At 47.5% G+C, this 20,586-nt stretch overlaps 1 protein-coding gene across 2 annotated transcripts in view; it reads right to left on the bottom strand.

Moving 5' to 3' along the window:
* Window positions 1-20,586, bottom strand: part of LRRK1 (leucine rich repeat kinase 1) — a 119,526-nt gene that overhangs the window by 36,332 nt on the left and 62,608 nt on the right. For both annotated transcript variants that reach the window (XM_044762940.2, XM_070496453.1), the window contains 6 exons: window positions 11,142-11,368; window positions 9,943-10,070; window positions 9,690-9,853; window positions 8,715-8,852; window positions 6,076-6,188; window positions 4,671-4,747 (listed from right to left, as the gene is read on the bottom strand). In XM_044762940.2, coding sequence (XP_044618875.2) covers window positions 4,671-4,747; window positions 6,076-6,188; window positions 8,715-8,852; window positions 9,690-9,853; window positions 9,943-10,070; window positions 11,142-11,368 — 847 coding nt within the window. The remainder of the gene's footprint in view (window positions 1-4,670; window positions 4,748-6,075; window positions 6,189-8,714; window positions 8,853-9,689; window positions 9,854-9,942; window positions 10,071-11,141; window positions 11,369-20,586) is intronic.

Raw genomic sequence — 20,586 nt, 5'->3', positions numbered from 1 at the left:
ATACTCAAGAGCTACTGGTGAATCGAAAAAGCAAGGTGTGGAATAGGTATCTAGAGGCTTAATTTGTATACCACAAAACGTGTGCAGATGTGAGCAAACACACACTCCATTTATGTATGTTATATACAGGTGTGTACACACACCACAGGTATATGCAAATATGTCGCATGATGTCGTATGCATGTGCACACATACACAATGCATGTAATGTGGCATATGATGTTACAGGCATTTGTACACACATTGCAACACATAAATGCTTGTAAGTATGTTGCATGATGTTATACGTATGTGTACACACACCACATATGTGCAAGTGCATGTACATGTTATATGGTGTTATAGGCATACACATATCACATGCACAAATGCACGTGTGTGTTATATGGTGTTACAGGTGTGTGTACACGTTACACACAAACGCATGTACATGTTATACAATGTTACAGGTGTGTGTACACATATCACATGCACAAACGTGTGCATGTTATATGATGTTATAGGTGAGTGTGCACATATATGCACAAACATGTGTGCATGTTATATGATGTTATAGACATGTGTACACATCTCACACATGCCCATATGCATATATATGTTACATGCGGTTATAGGCATGTGTGCACATATATATGTATATGGCACACATGTATGTTAGACACAAACATAATTGTTACCAGAGACACATGAAATTCCACAGTTGTCTCTGGGGAGGGGAATTACTAGGAGATGGGAGACTCATTCCGTGCTTTCTGGTACTGTTCAAAAGTGTTGTTTACCATGTACATGTGTTACTTCTTCAATTAAAAGAGGCTCGTTAACTAAAACATAATTATATGGGCTCAGTTTTCATACTTCCTAAGATGGCACTCTCTGAAAAACAAGCCAACTGTCTAGTATTTAAGTGGCTTCATTAATTAGGCTAATTACGAGATTACCATGAAAATCACGTCAAATCTGCTGTTTCCACGGGCACCGGAGTGTGTGTTGAGAAAGAATGCGGCGGAGAGCTTGGAAACACACCCTGATGGGAATCGGAGGTTTGGGTTTCAGCAGAACCTCTGAGGGCCTTATCCTCCCTCCTAAGGCGGGGAGAGAGGGCAGGACAGCGCAGCCCCAACGGTCCCTTGCAGCCCGGAGCATTCAGATAAAACAACTGGCTGACAGCCCTCTCCCTCGGTTCTCTGCCAGGTACGCAAGATAGAGAAGCGGACGCTTTTGTTGGGCTCAATCGGTGTTCCGCTGTCCTTGATCACAACTTCCCCCTTAGCGCTGGCTTTTCTCCATACATGTCGCTGCGGCATCAATGGTGATGGGGTAACCTGGCCTCAGAGAATGTTCTGGGAGAGACGATAACAGAATGCCGAAATGGGCGCCTGGAAAATCTGCCCAGCCAGCCGCAATGTGAACGGGACTCAAGGCAGTGCCCCCAGGGAAATAGAGGCACAGCAGACTCTAAAGATGGCTTTGTCCTAGACCCTGTTCCATAAGGAAATGTCCAAAAAGGCTGCTTTTGTTTTCAATGAAAAAGAAGGATCAACTTTAGCTTGCCCTAATTCACATTAAAAGAACGTCAGTCATTAGAAAGGCTCACTTTCTTCCCAGAGGCCACATTCCGAGCACCCGGCCTCCGTACTTTCCAATTTTAAAGTTTCACCTTGGTGTTTATGAAGCCTCTTTAAGCAGCAGACAGATGGAATAGGAGCTTGTACTGCAGATGGAGGCAACACCTGTCAGAGGCCCCCTGGCCCAGGTGGAAACTATGGAAACCGGAGTGGGGAGAGCGCAGCTCGAGGTATTTACGAACTGCAGTTATTTATTCATAAGTTATTTATGACTCTGCTGGTCTAAATTTTACCGTAAAAATGGCCATCCAAATTATTTTTGGATGAGGCCACTGCACAAATATGACTACTTGAACGTACATAAATCTACTTGGAATTTTACTATTCGTCTGCAAACAAATTATCTTTTATAGACAATTCCTTACCCAAGGGTCAATGGCCCCCCGAGAGAATAATCCTACTGAGGAAAAGGGTTTGCAATGGGCCTCCTTCTTTTCACCAGGGTGTGAGCCTCAACTTTCTAGACAAAATTTAAAAAATCAAGAGGCCTTTGTCATATGCCAAGGCCATGATCCATTTCTGCCAGGGAAACTCCCAAGAGGTGTGGCTTCCTCACCTAGCTCCCCAGACACGCTCCTGCAGGCCACCAGCAAAATAGTTTTCCAGAACATCAGTACATGTTCCTATGCGCTTTTCGTTATGTGCCTTTGTCCTTGTACTCTGGTGGCTTCCTGGGGGAGTAGCTGGCCCCACTGGGGGTTGGGCCCACCTCCTCGTGCACTTCTGCATGGTCTGCATTTCTAAACTGGGGACACGTTTCTGGTCAACCCAAACATATGAGGCTCAACCCACAGCGATGGAAGCAGGACTGAGATCCATACCCGCAAGGCTTTTCATGCCCATCATCCCATTTTGGCATTAATGAGAAGAAGGTGTTTGTTTCTCCTTCCTTCTAAGTGAAATCCCTATGTCCAGATTCAATTTCCAAAGTCCTAAGTCCTAAGTCCAAAGTTTTAAAAAGGATCAGTGATGAAATTCCTAATCATATTTCCCTATTAGTGTGGTGCAGGGCCTTTTCATTTGTTGCTGGGCCATCTGCACTTCCTTTTCTGTGAACTGTTTATATTCATTGTCCATTTTTTGCCTATTGGGTTGTCTTTTTCAAATCAATTTGTAAGCAGTCTTTGTATATTAAGGACTTAAGCCAATGTATGTTGCAACCATTTGTGTTGCCAATATTTCTTCTCAGTCTGTTTGCATTATGACTTTGTTTATGAGGCCTTTCACTGAACAAAAGCTTTTCAATTTTTACGAAGTCCAAGATTTTGGCCTTTTTTAAATGAGTTCTGGATTTCCCACCTAGTTTTTAAAGGTGTTCCCCAACCCCAAATTATACATACATTCTTTTAAATGTTTTCTTTTTCTTTTACACTGAAAGCTGCTACCCCTGTGGACATTTTTGTGATTGCTGTAAGGTAGCATCCAGCATCATGATTTTCCCTTCCAGCCGGCCGAGCACTACACCAGCACCGTTTACTGAAACAGTAAAACAATCTTTCCCACTACACTGAAACGCCTCCTTGGTCACATATTAAGCTCTCGTATTTACTTAGGTCTGTGTCTGGATGCTTACCTGTTCCACTGATGTTGTAGTCCTTTTTCAGTCATATGTACATACAGTCATACATGACTGACGTGCATATCATATGTATACACACGCACATCAGTTCATCAAAAAGGGCAACAGGTGGACAGACCATTTGGTTCACCTCTTGCAAAGGTGTCTTGGCCCCTGTGGCATTTCTTAAGCCCACCTCACATGCTCTGTACTTAAAGGGCACTTGCCAACTTAGATCTATTAGGCTGAGGAAGAAAGTTGTATTACGTTTAAAATGACCTAAATATTGGTTCCTGTTCTATGGGGCAGCATCCTGAGGGGTATTTCTGTGAGCGTGGCTGGCTTTAGAAGGCTTAGCTTTCAGGTTAAAAAGTAGGGCTGGTTGTTTGTGAAGGACAGGTCCGCACCTCCTCCTGGTACCTCACAGAAGACAACCAACGAGAAGAACTTGTTTTCCTAGAAACAGTCTCTGCTGAAGTGTCCTTGTTGTGTGACCAGTACAAATATTCTAGAAAGTTCTGTTTCTGATGAGTTTGGGGACAGACCCCAAGCCCCTCTGGGATCTCAGCCTAGCCAGGACGGCCTGTGGGACTGGGGGTGGCTGTGCTCCCGTGTGGACTTCACGAGATGCTGTAGCGTGGCAGTAAAGACTTCACAGTGCTGTCCCCCTGGCTCCGGTGCTGGAGTCCCACAGGGCTAGCACGAAACCTGGCTCTGCCACCAAGCCGCCATGTGACATGAGTCAACCCCTCTGCTACAGACTGAATTGTGTCTCCCCAATTCCATATATTGAAGCCCTAACCCCCAATGTGATGGCATTAGGAGACAGGGTTTTTGGGAGGTGATTAGGGTTGGATGAGGTCACGAGATGGAACTCCCATGATATTAGTGCCCATATAAGAAGAGACACCAGAGAGCTTGCTCTCTCTCTCTGCTATGTGAGACACAGCAAGAAGGCAGCCATCTGCAAGCCAGCAGGAGGGCTCTCACCAGGACCTAACCATGCTGGCACCCTGATCTAGGCTTCCAGCATCCAGAACTGTGAGGTAATGTTTCTGCTGTTTAAGCCACACAGGCTGTGGCACTTTGTTACGGAAGCTCAAGCCGAGTAAGATACTCCGGGAGCCTTGGTTTCCTCATCCGCAAAATGGGAAACCACAATCTATAGCTCATGTTGTAAGGCTTAAAGAAAGACTCGAACATATTTAATGTGTCTAGGGCAGTGCTCGCATGCAGCAGGCCATCCCCACACAGCAGCTACTAGTCTCTGGACTGCAGACAGGAAAGGGGGTTTCAGGATACTTGCAGGCCACACGTGTGACACGAGCAATGGGCACAGTTCACTTCCAGCCTTTTCAGTCAAACGTGACCACGTCTGGCACTCCCACAGGGCATTGCAGGGGAAAGCCCCATAGAAGGGCGACCCCCTCCTGGTGGAGCAGGGAGCAGCCTGCCCAGCTGTCTTGACTCCCAGCTCTGACACACACCTGGCTCAGTCCCTGAACGCTGGCGGCCTCTGGTGGTGAAAAAGGAAATCCGCTTTGTTTTAAGTCCGTCTTCATTTCTGTAGGGGCAAAAAACGTCAAAATTTGAGGAAAGCACAACAAAAACATTATTATTTTGGCTATGACTATATAATGCCAAAGCATGTAGAGACTCGGGAGAAAATTCCATCAGCAGGGTGTTTGGGCTCCCCGCAGCTGATGTGTAAGCCTCAATAGCCCCTGCCCGCTAATTGCACCAGCTGTGCTCAGGAGTCTTTTGGGGGACAAACATCCACAGAGGGTGATCTAACGCTGGCATGACTGGTGGTTTCCATTCTGGAGCTTTTCCATTTCAGGCAGGTGTGAGCGTTTCTGTGCCTGGCAGGAAGGCCCATTCCAGTGGCTGCTCCAGTTTATGCTGCACACAGGGGACTTCTCTTTGGGGTGTGAGTTCTGCTGAGACACTGCAGAAGTGGCCTTCAGCAAGTGAACCAGGAAGGCTGGTCTCCTGGGCCCCGAGGGTCAGCTGGGCTTGTCCCGAGATTTTCACCTCTTATTAGAAGACCTTGGGGGCACACTTTTTATTCTATCTAGGTATCGGTTAGTGATCGGCAAAAACTTTTGAACAGAATGAGAGGTTAGGCTGAAGTGAGGAGATTCTCTAGGAGCCTTTAAAAATTAGAAATGATGGGGCCGGCCCCATGGCGAGTGGTTGGGCTCGCACCTCCGCTTCAATGGCCCTGGGTTTCACTAGCTCGAATCCTGTGTGGACATGGCACCACTCATCAGGCCATGCTGAGGTGGCATCCCATGTACCACAACTAGAAGGACCCACAACTAAAAATACATAACTATGTGCCGGGGGGCTTTGGGAGAAAAAGGAAAAATAAAATCTTTAGAAAAAAAATTAGAAATGGGAGGATACTGTTATGGGCTGAATTCTGCCTCTCCTCCTTGAAACTCATATGTTGAAGTCCTGACCCCCAGGACCTCAGAATGTGACTGCATTTGGAGATGGGTCTTTACAGAGGTGATTAAGGTAAAATGAGGTCATGTGAATGGACCGTAATCCAATCTGACTGATGTCCCTATAGGAAGAGGAGATTAGGACACAGACACACACAGAGGGACGACCACGTGAGGACCCAGGGAGAAGGCGGCCATCTAAGCCATCTATGTGCCAAGGAGAGAGGCCTCAGGAGAAGCCAACCCTGCCGGTACCTTGACCTCGGATTTCCAGTCTCCAGAACTGTGAGGAAATAAATGTCTGTTGTTTCAGCCCCTCAAACAACGCGTGGCATTTTGTCACAGCAGCCCTAACTAGCTAACAGAGATGCCACCCCAAGCATCTACCCGACTGTAGCCACACACATTTCAGAAGCTGCCAGGGATGGAGACCCCTACTTACTTGCCGAACAGGTTTCTGGAGAGATCCAGTGTTTTGAGTTGTCTGCAGGTCCACTTCTCTTGAGGTGGCAGTGCCACCAGCTGGTTTCCCTGTAACCTCAAGAACATGAGGGTCTGGGACAGACAGAGAGAGGAAAAGATGCTGTCAAATCCCAAAGGTGAGGAGAACTGAAGAGCAAGGTCAGGTCCCTGACAGGGCAGCCCAATGAGTACAGCCCAGTCACCTTCATGGAGAGTCCAGGAGTGTCTGAGAACTCAGGAAGTTATACCAAACAGAGCAGACGGGACAATTTACAGGAGGGCGTTGCCTCCGGATCAGTGGGAGGCAATTATTCCAGAAGGAAAGGAGTCCCAGTACTTCTCAGTGTGAAGGCTTCTTAAGAATGATGATTATCTGTGGGTCTGTCTTGGGAACAGCAACTGACTCTGAAGGTCCTGGAGGCCTTGATGTCACCACGGGTGGGGGCACAGCATGATGCTGCCTTGGGCTGGCCCAGGTGATGCCCCAGACAGGGCAGGGTGGCAGCAGTGACACCGAGGGTGACCTCCCCAGTCCTGCTCCCTCTGCTGGCCTGGTGCCCCGGGCCACTGTTGTGCTTGCGGTGCTCTCGTTGACAGCCTGGCCCCTGCCCTCTATGTCCACCAACCTCACGCAGGCCCTGCAGGCAAACCCATCACCGAGGGGAAAGGCTCTGCCCTTGGACTTGTTACACGTTTTACTTTAATGAGAGCATAGGGGGCAGATTATAACTCTTTCCTGACGTCATCCCCAGGGACACCAACTATTCCATCCACAATGGGGGTGGCTCAGGGGGGCCAGCAGGTCACCCCACTTTAATCCCCTGTGGGGGAGGGGAATTGGCCACCCCAAGAGATGTCTCTTTGGCATGAGGATTTTTTGGGTCTGGTTACTTTTAATAAACTGCAGACAGGAAAGAAACTCTGAAAAGCAGAGTTTACTTACCCTTTGTGAAGGGGAATGACTTTATCTCTAGACACTCTTAATCAATGCCAAAGGCAAGGACTTAAATCTGCATCTTGTTTACTGTACTTGTGTGGTAATCTCCTGTAACTGACTCCCCCCCCCCCAACCGCCACCAACCTCCTCCTTTGTCTTTAGCTGAGGATGATATTTAAGGTGGGGGCTTCAGCCATTTTGGCAAGTTGCTCAGGTTGCCTGAGCCTGTCCCATGTATACATGTTATAAAGCTTTGTTTAATTTTCTCCTGTTATTCTGTCTCATGTGAATTTAATTCGTTCTCTGGCCAGAAGAACCCACAGCGGGTAGAGGAAATGTCTTCCTCCCCTGCACTCCTTACTCTGCACACTTTTGTCTTCCCCCTTGTGGAAGGGGTCCAGGCCAGCTCCCACCATCAGAATCAGGGGCAGCTCCTGTGGCCAGCCCATCCACTGAATGTCTTATTAGAGCCCTGCCCATGCCAGGCCCAGGACCAGCAGTGGGGTAGTGGAGGCCCTCCCTGACCCCCATCTGGAAGAGGAACATGAATTCCCACAGGGCTGAGTGGTCAGGTCCTGTACAGGGCTCTTTCCCTCTTGATTTGCTGCTTCTGGCTGCCGTGGGAACTGGAAACCGAGTCAGCTAGCTGTTGGTGTGAAATAAGAGGAAACAGACTCAGAACAGGGGACCTGTGCAGGGGCTCTTCCTCAAGAACAGAGGTTGGGCGGTGGATGTGAACTTCTGGCCAGGGGTGCCCCTGTGGATAATAGTGACTGGTCTTCTTACGCACTAGCATCCCCCTGCAATGGACACACCCAGAGGTCCTTTCTTTGCCTCTGTTTGCCCCAGTACCTGTGACTTGACGGCCCTCCTTCCTGAGCACATGCATGTTGAAGGGCCTTCGCTGCCTTTTAGGGATCCCTGGACGTGGGGGGCCGTGCACTGGGCCTTGGAGCAGAGCCCATGGGGCCAGGTGGCCGGCAGGACAGCACTGGGGGCGGAGGTCTGTATGCTCAACCAGGGGCCGCCCTGTGGCTTCAGCAAACACACATCAGGCCTGGCTCTGGGGCTGGCCTGGGCGCCAAGTGAGGAATGAGCCATGCTCTGCCTTGAGAGGGTTGAATTTGAGTGGGGGAAAACAGACATAACCTGCAGTGAGAAAGCAGCCCCATGCTGTGGGGTAGGGAGGGTGGGCGGGGACACAAGGCTCTGGAAAAAGGCACTTTCCTGAATTCACGTCCAAAGAAGCTTCTAACCCCCAGGAATTCCAGTTCTGCCACCTCTGGGGAGGGAGGCAGGCACACGAAGGGCCCGCACGTCAGTGCTCCCTCTTCCTCATGCACCGGCCACCTGGGGGGCCCACCCAGGAGCCGAGAAGGGACAGAGCCAGGCAAGGTCAGGTAGAGGGGCTGGGGGCTGGGCTTACAATCGTCAACATTAAAGAAAGTCCTGGAGGATAAAAACCCATGATCCCACTGCCCTTGCATAGCTGTTCTCATTTTGCACGTTTTCTCTCAACCTCTGCTCATAACCAGGTATATTTTTGACAGTTAAACTTTTCTTTCAACCTTTTTTTTTCCTTTTGTCTCAGAAGCTCAGGAGAAGCACACAGACTTCACTGCAATATGGAGTGATTTTCTCACAAAAGCTGAAAACGACAAATAAAGGGCCATTAGACTCACGTCGAGCTGAAAAAGCCCCAGGGGAACTTCTTTGAGTTCGTTTTCTGAGAAATCGACATCCTTAAGATGATTTTTCCAAAAGATGGCCATTTTGTCTGGCAGAGATTCCAGGGCGTTTTTGGATGCTTTACAACATTTCTAGGAGTTTGACAAGAAAGAGAATGAGATATGAATTAGTTTTTTAAATGCAGTGGTGCCTATGAAAAAGACTGCTTCTGAATTTGATGTTAAAAATCAGACCATTACAATAAACCTCGAATAAATATGATTCAATTAGTTGAGAGGTTACAAACTGTCATTGGCCCATTTTCCTGTCCCTGCTCCCAGGAAGGGACAGGAATGGTTTCCTGGGGGAGACAGGCGGCTCATAGTCCTTTCCCTTCCTTCCAGAGTGTCTGGCCCATTGTTCTTGGAAATAATGGGACAGTTCAGGACTGTGCTCTCGAGAAGAGCTAGTTTCCCACAAACATATGTTTAAACTAGAAATGTTAATGCTAGTGATGGAGAATTTTCTGGTTTAAAACAAACAGCACTAAAACACAAATATTCTTCATGCTGTTCCCTTAGTTTTAACAAGCAAACTTCCCAAGAAACAAAACCAGCGTTTAATTAGCAGTGCTATGGATGCAGGGCATTTCTTCTTCTTTTCTTTATTCTTATTTTATAGCTGTCCTAAGGGAACCGAACCCCTACTTTTGGGCAGAACTCATCCTGTGCGTTAACTGTGGACAGTTCTGTGGGTATTAAGGGTATGAATCTCAAGCCCAGAGCCAGTGGGCTGGCTTTCAGGTGAGTGACCCGCCCGAGACAGTCAGCTGCTGGTTGGTGAGTGACACTGCTCGCCTATCACATGGGAACAACAATCCTGCTGCCCAGTGTGGCCGCCTAGGGGAGGAAGCGAGACAGCACCCGAAGAGTTCGGGGAGCTGAAGGGGGAAGCAGAGTGACTGCACCTTTCATGATTCCCATACTAACCAAAGGGCAGGCCCAGGCTTCTGGAAACACCTTCAGGTTGTTTCTAGAGACATTCAGACAATTGAGTGATTTGAAAGAATGAAGGAAAAGCGCAGGGAGTTCTGTCAATTTATTGTCAGAAATATCGAGTTCCTGTAGCTTCCGCAAACCAATCCAGTTAGTGGCTGGGGAAAAAGAAAGGTATGAATTGGTAAAAATATCCTATTAAGAAAAAAATGACAAATGAAGTCAGGTCACTGATGATAAAACATACCACTTTCTTCTTCAAACAATTTTTCTAAATAATTTTTTGACGCTGTCAGTTTTTGAAGTTTTGAGAGGTGCAAGAATCCTGGCGGGAGATGGGACAGCTTGTTGCTGGAAATGTCAACTTCTAGCAGCCTGTGGTTGGGGGAGAAGGCAGTCAAGGCATCAGAAGAAAGAGGTGAAGCACCATTGTAACATAGCTCTCTGTAAACGTATTTCTCTCCTCCTCCTTGCACAAGGCTAAAGAGGGTACATTGAAAATGCAGTAATATGATTTTTAATCATTGCATTAACTGTTACCATGTCCTGTGTAGACAAAGTAAGTCAAATCTCTCTCGGGCTGACCCTGGTCTCACTGACTGGTAGGGATGTGAACCTTTCTCATGTATGTGACAGCGAAATGAGCAGGTGCCCTGAGAGCTGCTGGAAGACCACAGAGCGGGGCTTTTAACTTTTCAGACCCTCGATGGCCCTGGTTAAGGACCTCCACTTGGACGGCACCTGGTCTTTAATTTTTTGTCTGTGGGCTTCCCCACGGTTCCTGCTGACCTTAAGCTCTTTCTAATGTTCTTTCTTACTTCACCTAGAGCTTTAGCTTTTGAAATCAGCTCAAATCCTTTAGGGAACAAGCTTTGCAAGTATGTATCATCAACACGTCAGGGAAGGTAAGGTCCTTCCCCTTGCCGTGAGGCCTCAGGGGGAAGGCTCAGACCTCTTCCAGGCTCCCAAAGCAGGAGACAGGAGCTGCCTACACGCCCACCTGCTGCCAGAGCCCTGCAGGGTTAACTCTTTCTCTGAGGACCTTCCCACTTTCCTGGGAGGCGGGATAAGAGCTGCTGCCTCTGGGCCCCACGGCCTCCGCCAGCCCAGAAGTTTTCAGGCCCCCTCCTCTTTTTCCTGTCTGCGTCCACAAGACTGGGCATCTCAGGCAAGCGGGTGCACGTGGCTGCCAGTGAGCAGTGTAAATATGGGCCAGACAAACCACCCCTCTGGACCTCTCTGTGTTCACCTGGAAAGGAAGCGGAGACCTTGTTCCCAAGTGCTTGCACAGGGGCAGGAAGAACTTCCTTCTCCCATTTTAACTGCAAATTTGTTGTGAAAACGACTAACTACAATTAGGGAACACATGCAGGAGGAGGACCGTGGTGGCAGCCAGGGCACAGAGCCTGTTCTCCCTCGGGGGGCCTGCGCGGGGTGGGAGCCCACCTGGAACAGATGATCTCATCTGATGACTGCACACTGGGCAGTTCCCCCAGGTGGTTGTCTGAGAGGTTCAGCTTCCGGAGGTTGATGAGTCCCCAGGGGATGACCGAGGGGAGGGAAGCCAGGCAGTTGGCAGAAAGGTCCAGCTCCGTGATCTGGCAGGAGATGTCTATGAGCCAGTCTAGATCCACCCAGGGCAACTTGAGGTGGGACCATTTCACACGAAGAGGCTGGGTGTTGGAGAAAGGGAAGAGCACATGTGGCGGTGAGCACAGGGCCAGTGTCGACTTGGAATAAAACAGTGACTCATTCAAGCGGGAGTGTGTCTGCTCATCTTAGCTGGGGTCCCAAGATGCTGGGACCACGTCCCTCCCGTGGCCGGCACTGAGGAGGGACCTATTCCCATCTGGACCTGCATCTCTCAGGTCATCTCTACATGGCTCCAGCTACTCACTCTCCAGCCTCTAGAGGGAGCACGTGGGTTCAGTGTCACCTTTTACAGGGCAGATCACAGCCAGGCAGGAAGTGCAGCAGGAACGGCCCCTGCTCTGTACAGAGGAGGCCATGCAAACTTGGAGGCGCCTCCCCAGACTGGAGAAGGCTGAGACCCAAACCTGGGTCTTCTGACCTCCCTTCAGGGCTCTATTCCCTGTGATGGAGCTGCTGCCGCCTGCAGCTGCCTGCACCATGCCAGGCTCTACACTGGGTGCTTGTGGACAGGCTGCCTCCAAAGTGAGAGATGAGTATGCAAACAGACCATGGCCAGGCCGTATGTGAAAAGAGAACTACGACCCAAAACCTGCAGCAACCTGCCCAGGAAACCAAGCCCCTTATCTGTAATAACAGCCCAGGAAGAGCTGAGGGCATACGATGAAGAGAAGAAAGTCTCTTTAACACATGGTGCTGCTAAAACTGGACAGCCACATGAAGAAGAATGAAAATCGACCATTCTTTTACACCATTCACAAAAATAAACTCAAAATGGATCAGAGACTTAAAGGTAAGACCTGAAACCATAAGACTTCTAGGAGAAAATATAGGCAGTACACTCTTTGACATCAGTCTTAAAAGGATCTTTTTGGACACCATGTCTTCTCCAAAAAGGGAAACAGTAGAAAGAATAAACAAATGGGACTTCATCAGACTAAAGAGCTTCTTCAAGGCAAGGGAAAACAAGATTGAAACAAAAAAACAATCCACCAACTGGGAAAAAATATTTGCAAATCATATATCCAACAAAGAGTTAATCTCCACAATACATAAGGAACTCACACAGCTCAATGACAAAAAAATAAAACAACCAGATCAAAAAACGGGCAAGAGACATGAACAGACATTTCTCCAAAGAAGATATACAGATGGCCAATAGGCACATGAAAAGATGCTCATCATCACTAATCATCAGGGAAATGCAAATCAAAACTACACTAAGATATCACCTTACACCTGTTAGAATGGCTAAAATAATCAAAACAAAAAATAACAAATGGAGAGGATGTGGAGAAAAAGGAACCCTCATGCACTGCTGGTGGGAATGCAAACTGGTGCAGCCACTATGGAAAACAGTATGGAGATTTCTCAAAAAATTAAAAATAGAAATACCATATGACCCAGCCATCCCACTACTAGGTATCTATGCAAAGAACTTGAGATCAGCAATTCAAAAAGCCCCATGCACCCCTATGTTCATTGCAGCATTATTCACAATAGCCAAGATATGGAAACCACCTAAGTGCCCATCAACTGATGACTGGATAAAGAAGACATGGTATATATATACAATGGAATACTACTCAGCCCTAAAAAAGGATAAAATCATCCCATTCACAACAACATGGGTAGACCTTGAGGGTATTATGTTACATGAAATAAGCCAGATAGAGAAAGACAACCTCTGTATGGCTCCACCCACACATGTAAATTAAACATATGGACAAAGAGAACAGATTAGTGGCTACCAGGGGAAAGGGGGCTGGGGAGTGGGCACAAAGGGTGAAAGGGTGAAAGGGTGAAGAGATGTACCTATAATATGACTGACAAATAGTAATTTACAACTGAAATTTCACAAGGTTGTAAACTATCATAATCTCAATAAAAACAAACAAAAAAAAAATAGCCCAGGAAGGCAAACTTATAGGAGGGCAGATGGCTATCTCTAATAACAATCCAGGAAGCTCAAGAATAACTTCTGTAACCATGGGCCCCGAATGGCCAGGACTTGATTAATAACTGACAGCTTCCCTAGGCTTTGTCCCCACTTCCAACTTAGACCAACCCAGAGGAAGCCAAATATGCACCCCAACCAATCACGTGGGACACCGCACCTCTAGTTGGCTGCCTGCAGCTTCCCCATCAGCAGCCTCCATCAGGGCACACCTGAAGCCTTCCCTTTTTTCCCCTGTGAAGCTCTCCCACTGCTCTGTCTGCCTTTGAGTCTCTGCCAAAACGCAAGTGCCGATGGCCGACTCTCTTGCTACCTCAAGCTCTGAATAAATCGCCTATGCTTTTCTCATTTGATTGGCCTTTGTTTATTTCCACAGGTGGGAGTCAGAAAGCCTGGTGGTTTGGTTCGCTGGTGTCGCGTGGTAAAGAGACCTAGTTAAATATACATGAACAGGCTTTTCTCTTTCTTCTTGATTATCAAAGAATTTGGGGCTCAATTAGGTTTCTGGGAGGAAGAAATTGGCTTTTTGGCCTGTTTCTCCAAAGCAGTTGGAAATCCGTATCAGAAAATTAGAGAAACAAAACTGAGTGCTTCGCAAGTGGGAAAATGCTACAACCAGGCGGACAGTGGGAAAGACACCAATAACATGGGCTGTTTGCTTTCAAAATTGGCAGCGGCAGACAGACCTCCTTATCTGGCCAATAGATGGCGATGTGTGTCTTGTCTTTGTCTTCCTTGGCTAAGTAGCCAGGATTGGAAAGGCTGGGTCTACAACACTCTCTTAGAGCTCTCGTCCTTGAACCAAGGGGATGAGGGACTCTGTCTCTGTCTGTCTGTCTCTCTCTCCATTCACCTGGATGAAGAGGGATGGGAGATAGCATACTGGATTTGGGGACAAGAGAATGAAGTTTTAGTCTCAGTTGATCTTTTTTTTAGACAAGTCACTCTACTGCTGTGGGCCTGTTTTTATTATCCTTAATGTTTCCTCTCACGATTTTTTGTTTTGAAAAATTTCAGAACCACAGAAAAGGTGGACTAGAATACTCATTCATCTATCCCTCACCTAGATTTACCACTTGCTAATATGTTGCCACATTTGCTTTCTCTCCTTTCTCTCTCCAGACATACTTTTCTTTTTTTTTTTTTTTTTTTTGCTAAGGAAGATTTGCCCTGAGCTAACATCTATGTCAGTCTTCCTCTATTTTGTATGTGGGTTGCTGCCATATCATGGCCAACATCAAGTGGTGTAGGTCTGTGCCCGGGAGCTGAACCCAGGCTGCCAAAGCAGAACATGGTGAACTTAACCACTAGGCCATGGGGCTGGCCCCACACTTTTCATTTTTTGCTGAATCTTTTGCAAGCAATCTTGGCACCGCACCCCTAAATACTTCAGCATGTATCTCTGAAGAACAAGAATTTTTTCCTACATGACAACCATATACTTATCATTTCCAAGAAATGAAATCAATACAGTATCATCAAATCCAGTCCATGTTCAAATATTCCCAATTATCCCAGAAATGTCTTTTATAACTATTCTGTGTCCTGATCCAGGATCCCATCAAGAATCACACATTGTGTTTAGTCGTCATGTCTCTTTACTTGTTTTGAATCTAGAAGAGTCCTCATGCTTTTTTATGTCTTTTTCAACTTTGGCATTGCAATTTTTCACGTCATTCCAGTTGTCTTGTGGAATATCCCATAATCTGAATTTACTCAATTGTTTCCTATTGTTTAGATTCAAGTTAAGCATTTTTGGCAAAAATCTCAGACAATGTTGAGTCTTACCCATGGAACCCCACCAGAGGGCATCTGACGTCAGGTTACTCCTTGAATGGTGATGCCAAGTCTGACCCCTTGGTTAAGGTGGTGTCTGTCAGATAGAGCCCTCCTTTGTTAAGGTACATTTTATTCTTTGTGATTAACAAGCAGTCTGTGGGGTGATATCCTGAGCCTAGTGAATATCTTGTGTTCCTACATCATTTCACCCAATAGTTTCAGCATCTTGGCCTGACTCAATTAGTACATTCGTGGTTGCAAAGTGGTGACTTTTCTAAAACTACCATTCCTTCTATATTTGTTCCCTGGCATTCTTCCATACAGAAGGGTGCCCCCCACTATCTGCTCCTTTTAAGTATCACTATGGACTCATGGATTCCGTTTTATTCTAAGTATTATAATTCATTATTATCATTATTTCTTTTGATGCTCAACTAGTCCCCAATTTGGCCAGTGGGAGTCTCATCAAGGGGGCTCCTGGGCTCCTCTGACATATCCCTATCACTCTGGGGCACTTCCTTACTTCCTGGCAAAACAAGATGTTCCAGTCTCCTCTGGTACTTTCCAAGCCCCAGCCCTGGAATCAGCCCTGACTCCCCTTAGCAGAAAACGGCATTTAGAAACCAAGATCTGGGGGTTAGGTATGCTCACTGGTCCTGGGGAGTCACTGCTTCTCGGCCCATTGATCCCACACCACTCTGTATTTAACATGAGTGCCTTCTGATGCCTCCAATCCAAAGCCAGTCACATAGGCGTCTTCCTAATCTTTCCATAATTCATAATCGTATCATTCTTCACCTTGTTACTGTTGGTTTTAATCTGTTAAATAAGCATTTTGGACCAGATGATGCCCAGGTCACTTCTGGACTCAGGATTCTTTCTGGCTTGCAGTGGTGAGGACAGTGGCCTCCCATGGGGGACCTTGGGGTAAGCATGACAGCCAACCTAGGAGTGGGCTGAGAGGAAGGTGGCCCTGCCAGTCTTTGCAATGCCAAGTCAAAAAAGGCCCTCCAAAAGCCTGGCTGCCTCCTCTTCCTGGGTTCTTGGAGACGCACCCAGGCCCCGGGCCCAAGGCCGGACAGCTAGACACAAAGCCAAAGGGTCTAGATTGCAGTCTGACCCTTTCCACTCGCCCTGTGTGGCCATTCTGGTCATTCAATATCAAATGGATTGGGCCAGAACTGAAACTGCAGCCAAATGCAAGACGAAAAGGAGGCTAGTTTGGGCTTTGATTTTAAACAACAAATCTTAGGTGTCTATTGAAAGTTTTATAAATAAAATTCTGTAGGACTATAAAAAAAAAACCAACAGAAATGAATCAGATTGTTATTGTGACATGAATCAAATACGGTACAAACGAATCTGACCTCCTTGGGGGATCAGCTTAGATGATGCTGTCCTGACAATGGCATTTCCCTCCTGAATCTCCTCCATGTCCTCTGAGCCTGGAGCTGCAGCCTAGAACTGCATAAGGAGCGAGGGTTTGACCTTAGGAGACCCAAGCCCTGTGGCTGCTTAACTAACTCTGTGGAGGACGTAGGCAAGTCTCGGTGGACAGGGGTACTTTCTCAGGCTCTGTCCGGCTCAACTCCCCTTATATGAACCTGCCCACTGATTTTGTGCTGCACTAACTCAGCCCAAGGGTCGTCTCCTTTGCCCAGCAGGTGATGTGGCTGTCCACAACCTAGACTGTGTGCGCCTCCAGTGCAGGGCCTTGTCTTTCTCTGAAGTTCGGCTGCATGCCTAGCATGCAGCAGACACTAAATGAATGTCTGTGCGCTGAAGAGAATCAAGTCACCGAGACCTGTGATCCATTCATCACACCTCTAACCAGACTGAGCATCCTAAAATATCCAGGTCAGCTCAAAACGCTTCCACCTTCCCCCACCCCTACCCTGCCTTTAGCAGAACATCTTAACCCCTTCCCTGGGCAGCCCCACGCCTCCAAAATCTGCCCCAACCACTTTCCAACTTTATGTCTCACTGTTTCCTCTAAGACCTCTGCCTGCCCTCTGCATTCCTGCAGGCAGATGGCTTGTGGGGTTAACAATTTGTTCTAGGTAGAAGAAATTGGGGGCTGGGCACACTCCTTGAGCAGAGGATTCAAGGCCAAGGGGAAACTGCCATTAACCAGAAGCTGCCTGTTCATAAATGAATCACAGGGCTCAGAAAGTGGACCCAATGCTGAAATTCATAGGAAGGCTCTGGGGCCTGAGGGGGTATGGCCTCGCTGTCAGTAATTGGCTGGCCAATGTGCCAAACGGCTGCCGGTTGCTCTGCAGCTGCAGATGCTCTCCCTGGTATATGGGTTGTTATGGTGATGGGAGTATTTGGTAGGAAACACAAGCTTGTGGGCCTGGAGCTAAGAGAGCTTGTGCAAAAGCTTACTTCTGAGAGCTTGCTTCCTTCAGATGGTGGGTGTCATGAGGTCACTCAAGGATCCAAGATTCTGTAGGCTGGACTGGCCTCTATCTTCACACTCTGTCCTGCCACTGTGATGAAGGGGAAAGAAACCCTCTCCTGCCTCTGAACCCTGCTCTGTCTTCTCTCTTCTGGAACTCATGGCCCTCCTCGCTCCCGTCTAAGTCCTACTAATCCTGCAAACCCTGGTGCAAGGACCACCTTCTTCACCCTAAATTGGGGTCCATGTGTTACCACCCCCACTTATATAACAGGGACGCCATCTTGCTTAACTTGTGTTCATACATTCATCAGCATTTACTTGAATACTGCTGGCAAAGCCATTCTGTCAGGCACTGGGGCAGATTAGAGATGTGGATGCTACAGATAGAAGCAACGCTCAGAGAGTTTATGGTTCAGAGAGAAGAGCAGTATGTGTGTGTGTGTGTGAGTGAGTGTACTGAACGTGGATCTGGTCACCCTGACTCATGGGTTTCTTGATCTTCATGGACTATGAGCATATGATGTTGACCACAAAGCCAAGAAAGAACACCTGTTTGGAAACCTCGTGTGCTTCCTTTTGGGGCATTGTTTTATCAGAAGAAATCATCAATAAGAAGTGAGCAGCTGTGTGTGCCTCTGAATTCCCCAGACATGAGGAAGAAGAGGAAGCAGACGCTGCCAGTTCCTAAAATGGAGCTCTTTCTAGGTCTCATGCCCACCAGAGTTTCTGTAGGGTTGACATTTGTTCAACGCAAGCCCCAGAAGAAGTTGTAAAAGCAGAAGTCTGCAAACATGATGACACACTCAGAATGTGGACACACTTGTGAAGACTTCTGGGCTGGACGGAAGTTGAAAAAAAGTGTAAGATTTCTACCTGGACTTGGGTTAGTTTGAAAACTTTCATTTACAAAACTTCTTTTCCTTTTGGTGCACAAACATTACAGGGTGCTCAGATGTTTACAAAGCAGCAGAGAGGAAGGAGCAAGAATGCACAGTGAAGAAGGTGGCAGGACACTTGACAGCAAAACCTAGCCAGGCAAGCCCTGAGGCCCTCATTACTAATTTGTGTTTAGTCCAGGTGGGATCACAATAAACAAGGTTTCGAGGGAGAGAGGCCAGCAATTGTATAATTAACTCCATGCACACTGGACTACAAAATCAAAGACAGCTGCACGCGGAGATCCCACCAATTCAACAGTGCCGTGGTTGAGGCATACCCACTCTGGAGCAAACAGATGGAGAATGTGCTTGTGTTTGACCTCAAGAATGCACCCTTTAGATTTCAGGCCAAAGAGGAGAAAGTAGTGCTCTCCCAGAAGGCACGGTGTGCTGACTTAGGAAATTTGTTTTCTGAGGCAGTGGCAGTGACTAGGGCCAGTTCAAGCAGGACTGGATGTACTTAAGGGCATTTGGCTCTTAATGCAGAGTGATGTTTGGGGGTGCTTCTGTGTAAGAAAGGTCTCCCTGTCTTGTGATGCAGCTTGTGGTCCAGGAGGACAATCATCCACCTTTACACAATGCTTCTTGAAATCACTGGACATAAAATATCACGGTGAATGAGCCACGGGCTCCAATGACATCTCTTATGCTTTTATGTTAGTGCAACCCTTAATGGTTGAAGAAAAATAATTGTTAAGTGAAGGACTGGAGTCTGTTGCTTTTAGCATGGCTTTTAACCTTGAGAGCTGTGGGCTGGCAATCAGGATTGGAACAGACACAGAGAAGGATTCTCTGCTGTGATGGCAGGGTGCATACCTCTGCGATCTTGTTAGGTGGAGAACAGCCTCACCAGAGTGGAGTTCCAATGGTACCTCCTCGCTAGGTCTCTACTGAGTACACAAAGCAGAATTCATCCCTCTGCTCTCTGTGCTCCCAACTCATTGCTCCTGTGACCTATGGTTAACGGGGTAAGAATCTTCCCGCCTGGAGACTGTAAGTCCCTTGAGGGGACAGACGAGAGCTCAATGACAGCAGGGCATGATGCATGAAAGCAGTCAACAGAATTAGTCTACTCAATCAAGACACACATGTGAAAGTGAGGGGAAATACATAGAACATTATAAAACGTGTTCATGAATCCTTGGCCCATAAAAAACCCAAGCCTTTCTTTTGGTTGTTGAACAAAGATTCCTGGGATGATGGCAGAGGGTGCCTCCTCCTTGTTGAACCAGCCAGGAAGACAAGAGCCACCTTCTAGTATGTGTAGGAGCAGTCAGAGCATCTAGACAGTTAAGATGAAAAAGCAGCGGGTCTAATCTAAACAGAGCAGAGTCACTAAAAGGCCTGAAGAAGGAGCCAAAAGAAACTCTAAAAACAAAGATGCTCAGAGTGGCAGAGCCAGTTGCAGAATCTGAAGATGCATCTCAGGTTACCTGAGTGATGTCGATGATTGTAGCAGGGAAGAAATATGGCGGCAGAAGGGGGTCTGTGGATGGATGCCAATAAGTTGGGGGTAAATTCCAAGCCTGCAAATGTTCTCCAGGAATCCAGACCATCAGAGGATGCCCTACATGACAGGGATTCAGCCGGACAGAGGATCCGCACATTGGTGACAGCAGCTCTGTCCCAGCCTCCTTGTGCATGCACGGGCTACAACAAACGAAACGGAATATGCCCGCTGTCCTTGCCCCCTCCACGTGGGGATTCCAACACCTACTGCTCAAGTCCCTGCACTCTGGTGGGGACAGGCTCTCAAGGAGAGAGGGGACATTTAAAATGGAAGGATGACCTTGACTGGCCAACTGCACGTGTAAGCAAGGTGGCCATGGCGGGTGGACCCAGGCCAAGGGCAATGGAGTAAGGGGCTCAAAAATGGTGTTATGGGTGGAACTGTGTCCCCCTCAAAAGATATGTTGAAGTCCTAACCCCCAGTACCTCAGAATATGAGCTTAAATTGGAAATAGGCTCTTTGCAGAGTGTAATCAAGTTAAAAATGAGGTCATCAGGGTGGGCCCTCATCCGATATGACTGACATCCTTATGAAAAGGGGAGATTTGGACAGAGACAGACACGTGCAGAGGGAAAACAACGTGAAGACACAGGGAGAAGATGGCATGTAGCTGGAGTGAGGGGTCTACAAGCCAAAGAATGCCAAGGGTTACC

This window comes from Equus asinus, chromosome 2 (assembly GCF_041296235.1).
Source record: "Equus asinus isolate D_3611 breed Donkey chromosome 2, EquAss-T2T_v2, whole genome shotgun sequence".
Taxonomy (NCBI): Eukaryota; Metazoa; Chordata; class Mammalia; order Perissodactyla; family Equidae; genus Equus; species Equus asinus.
This window is presented reverse-complemented; position numbering and strand designations above follow the sequence as displayed.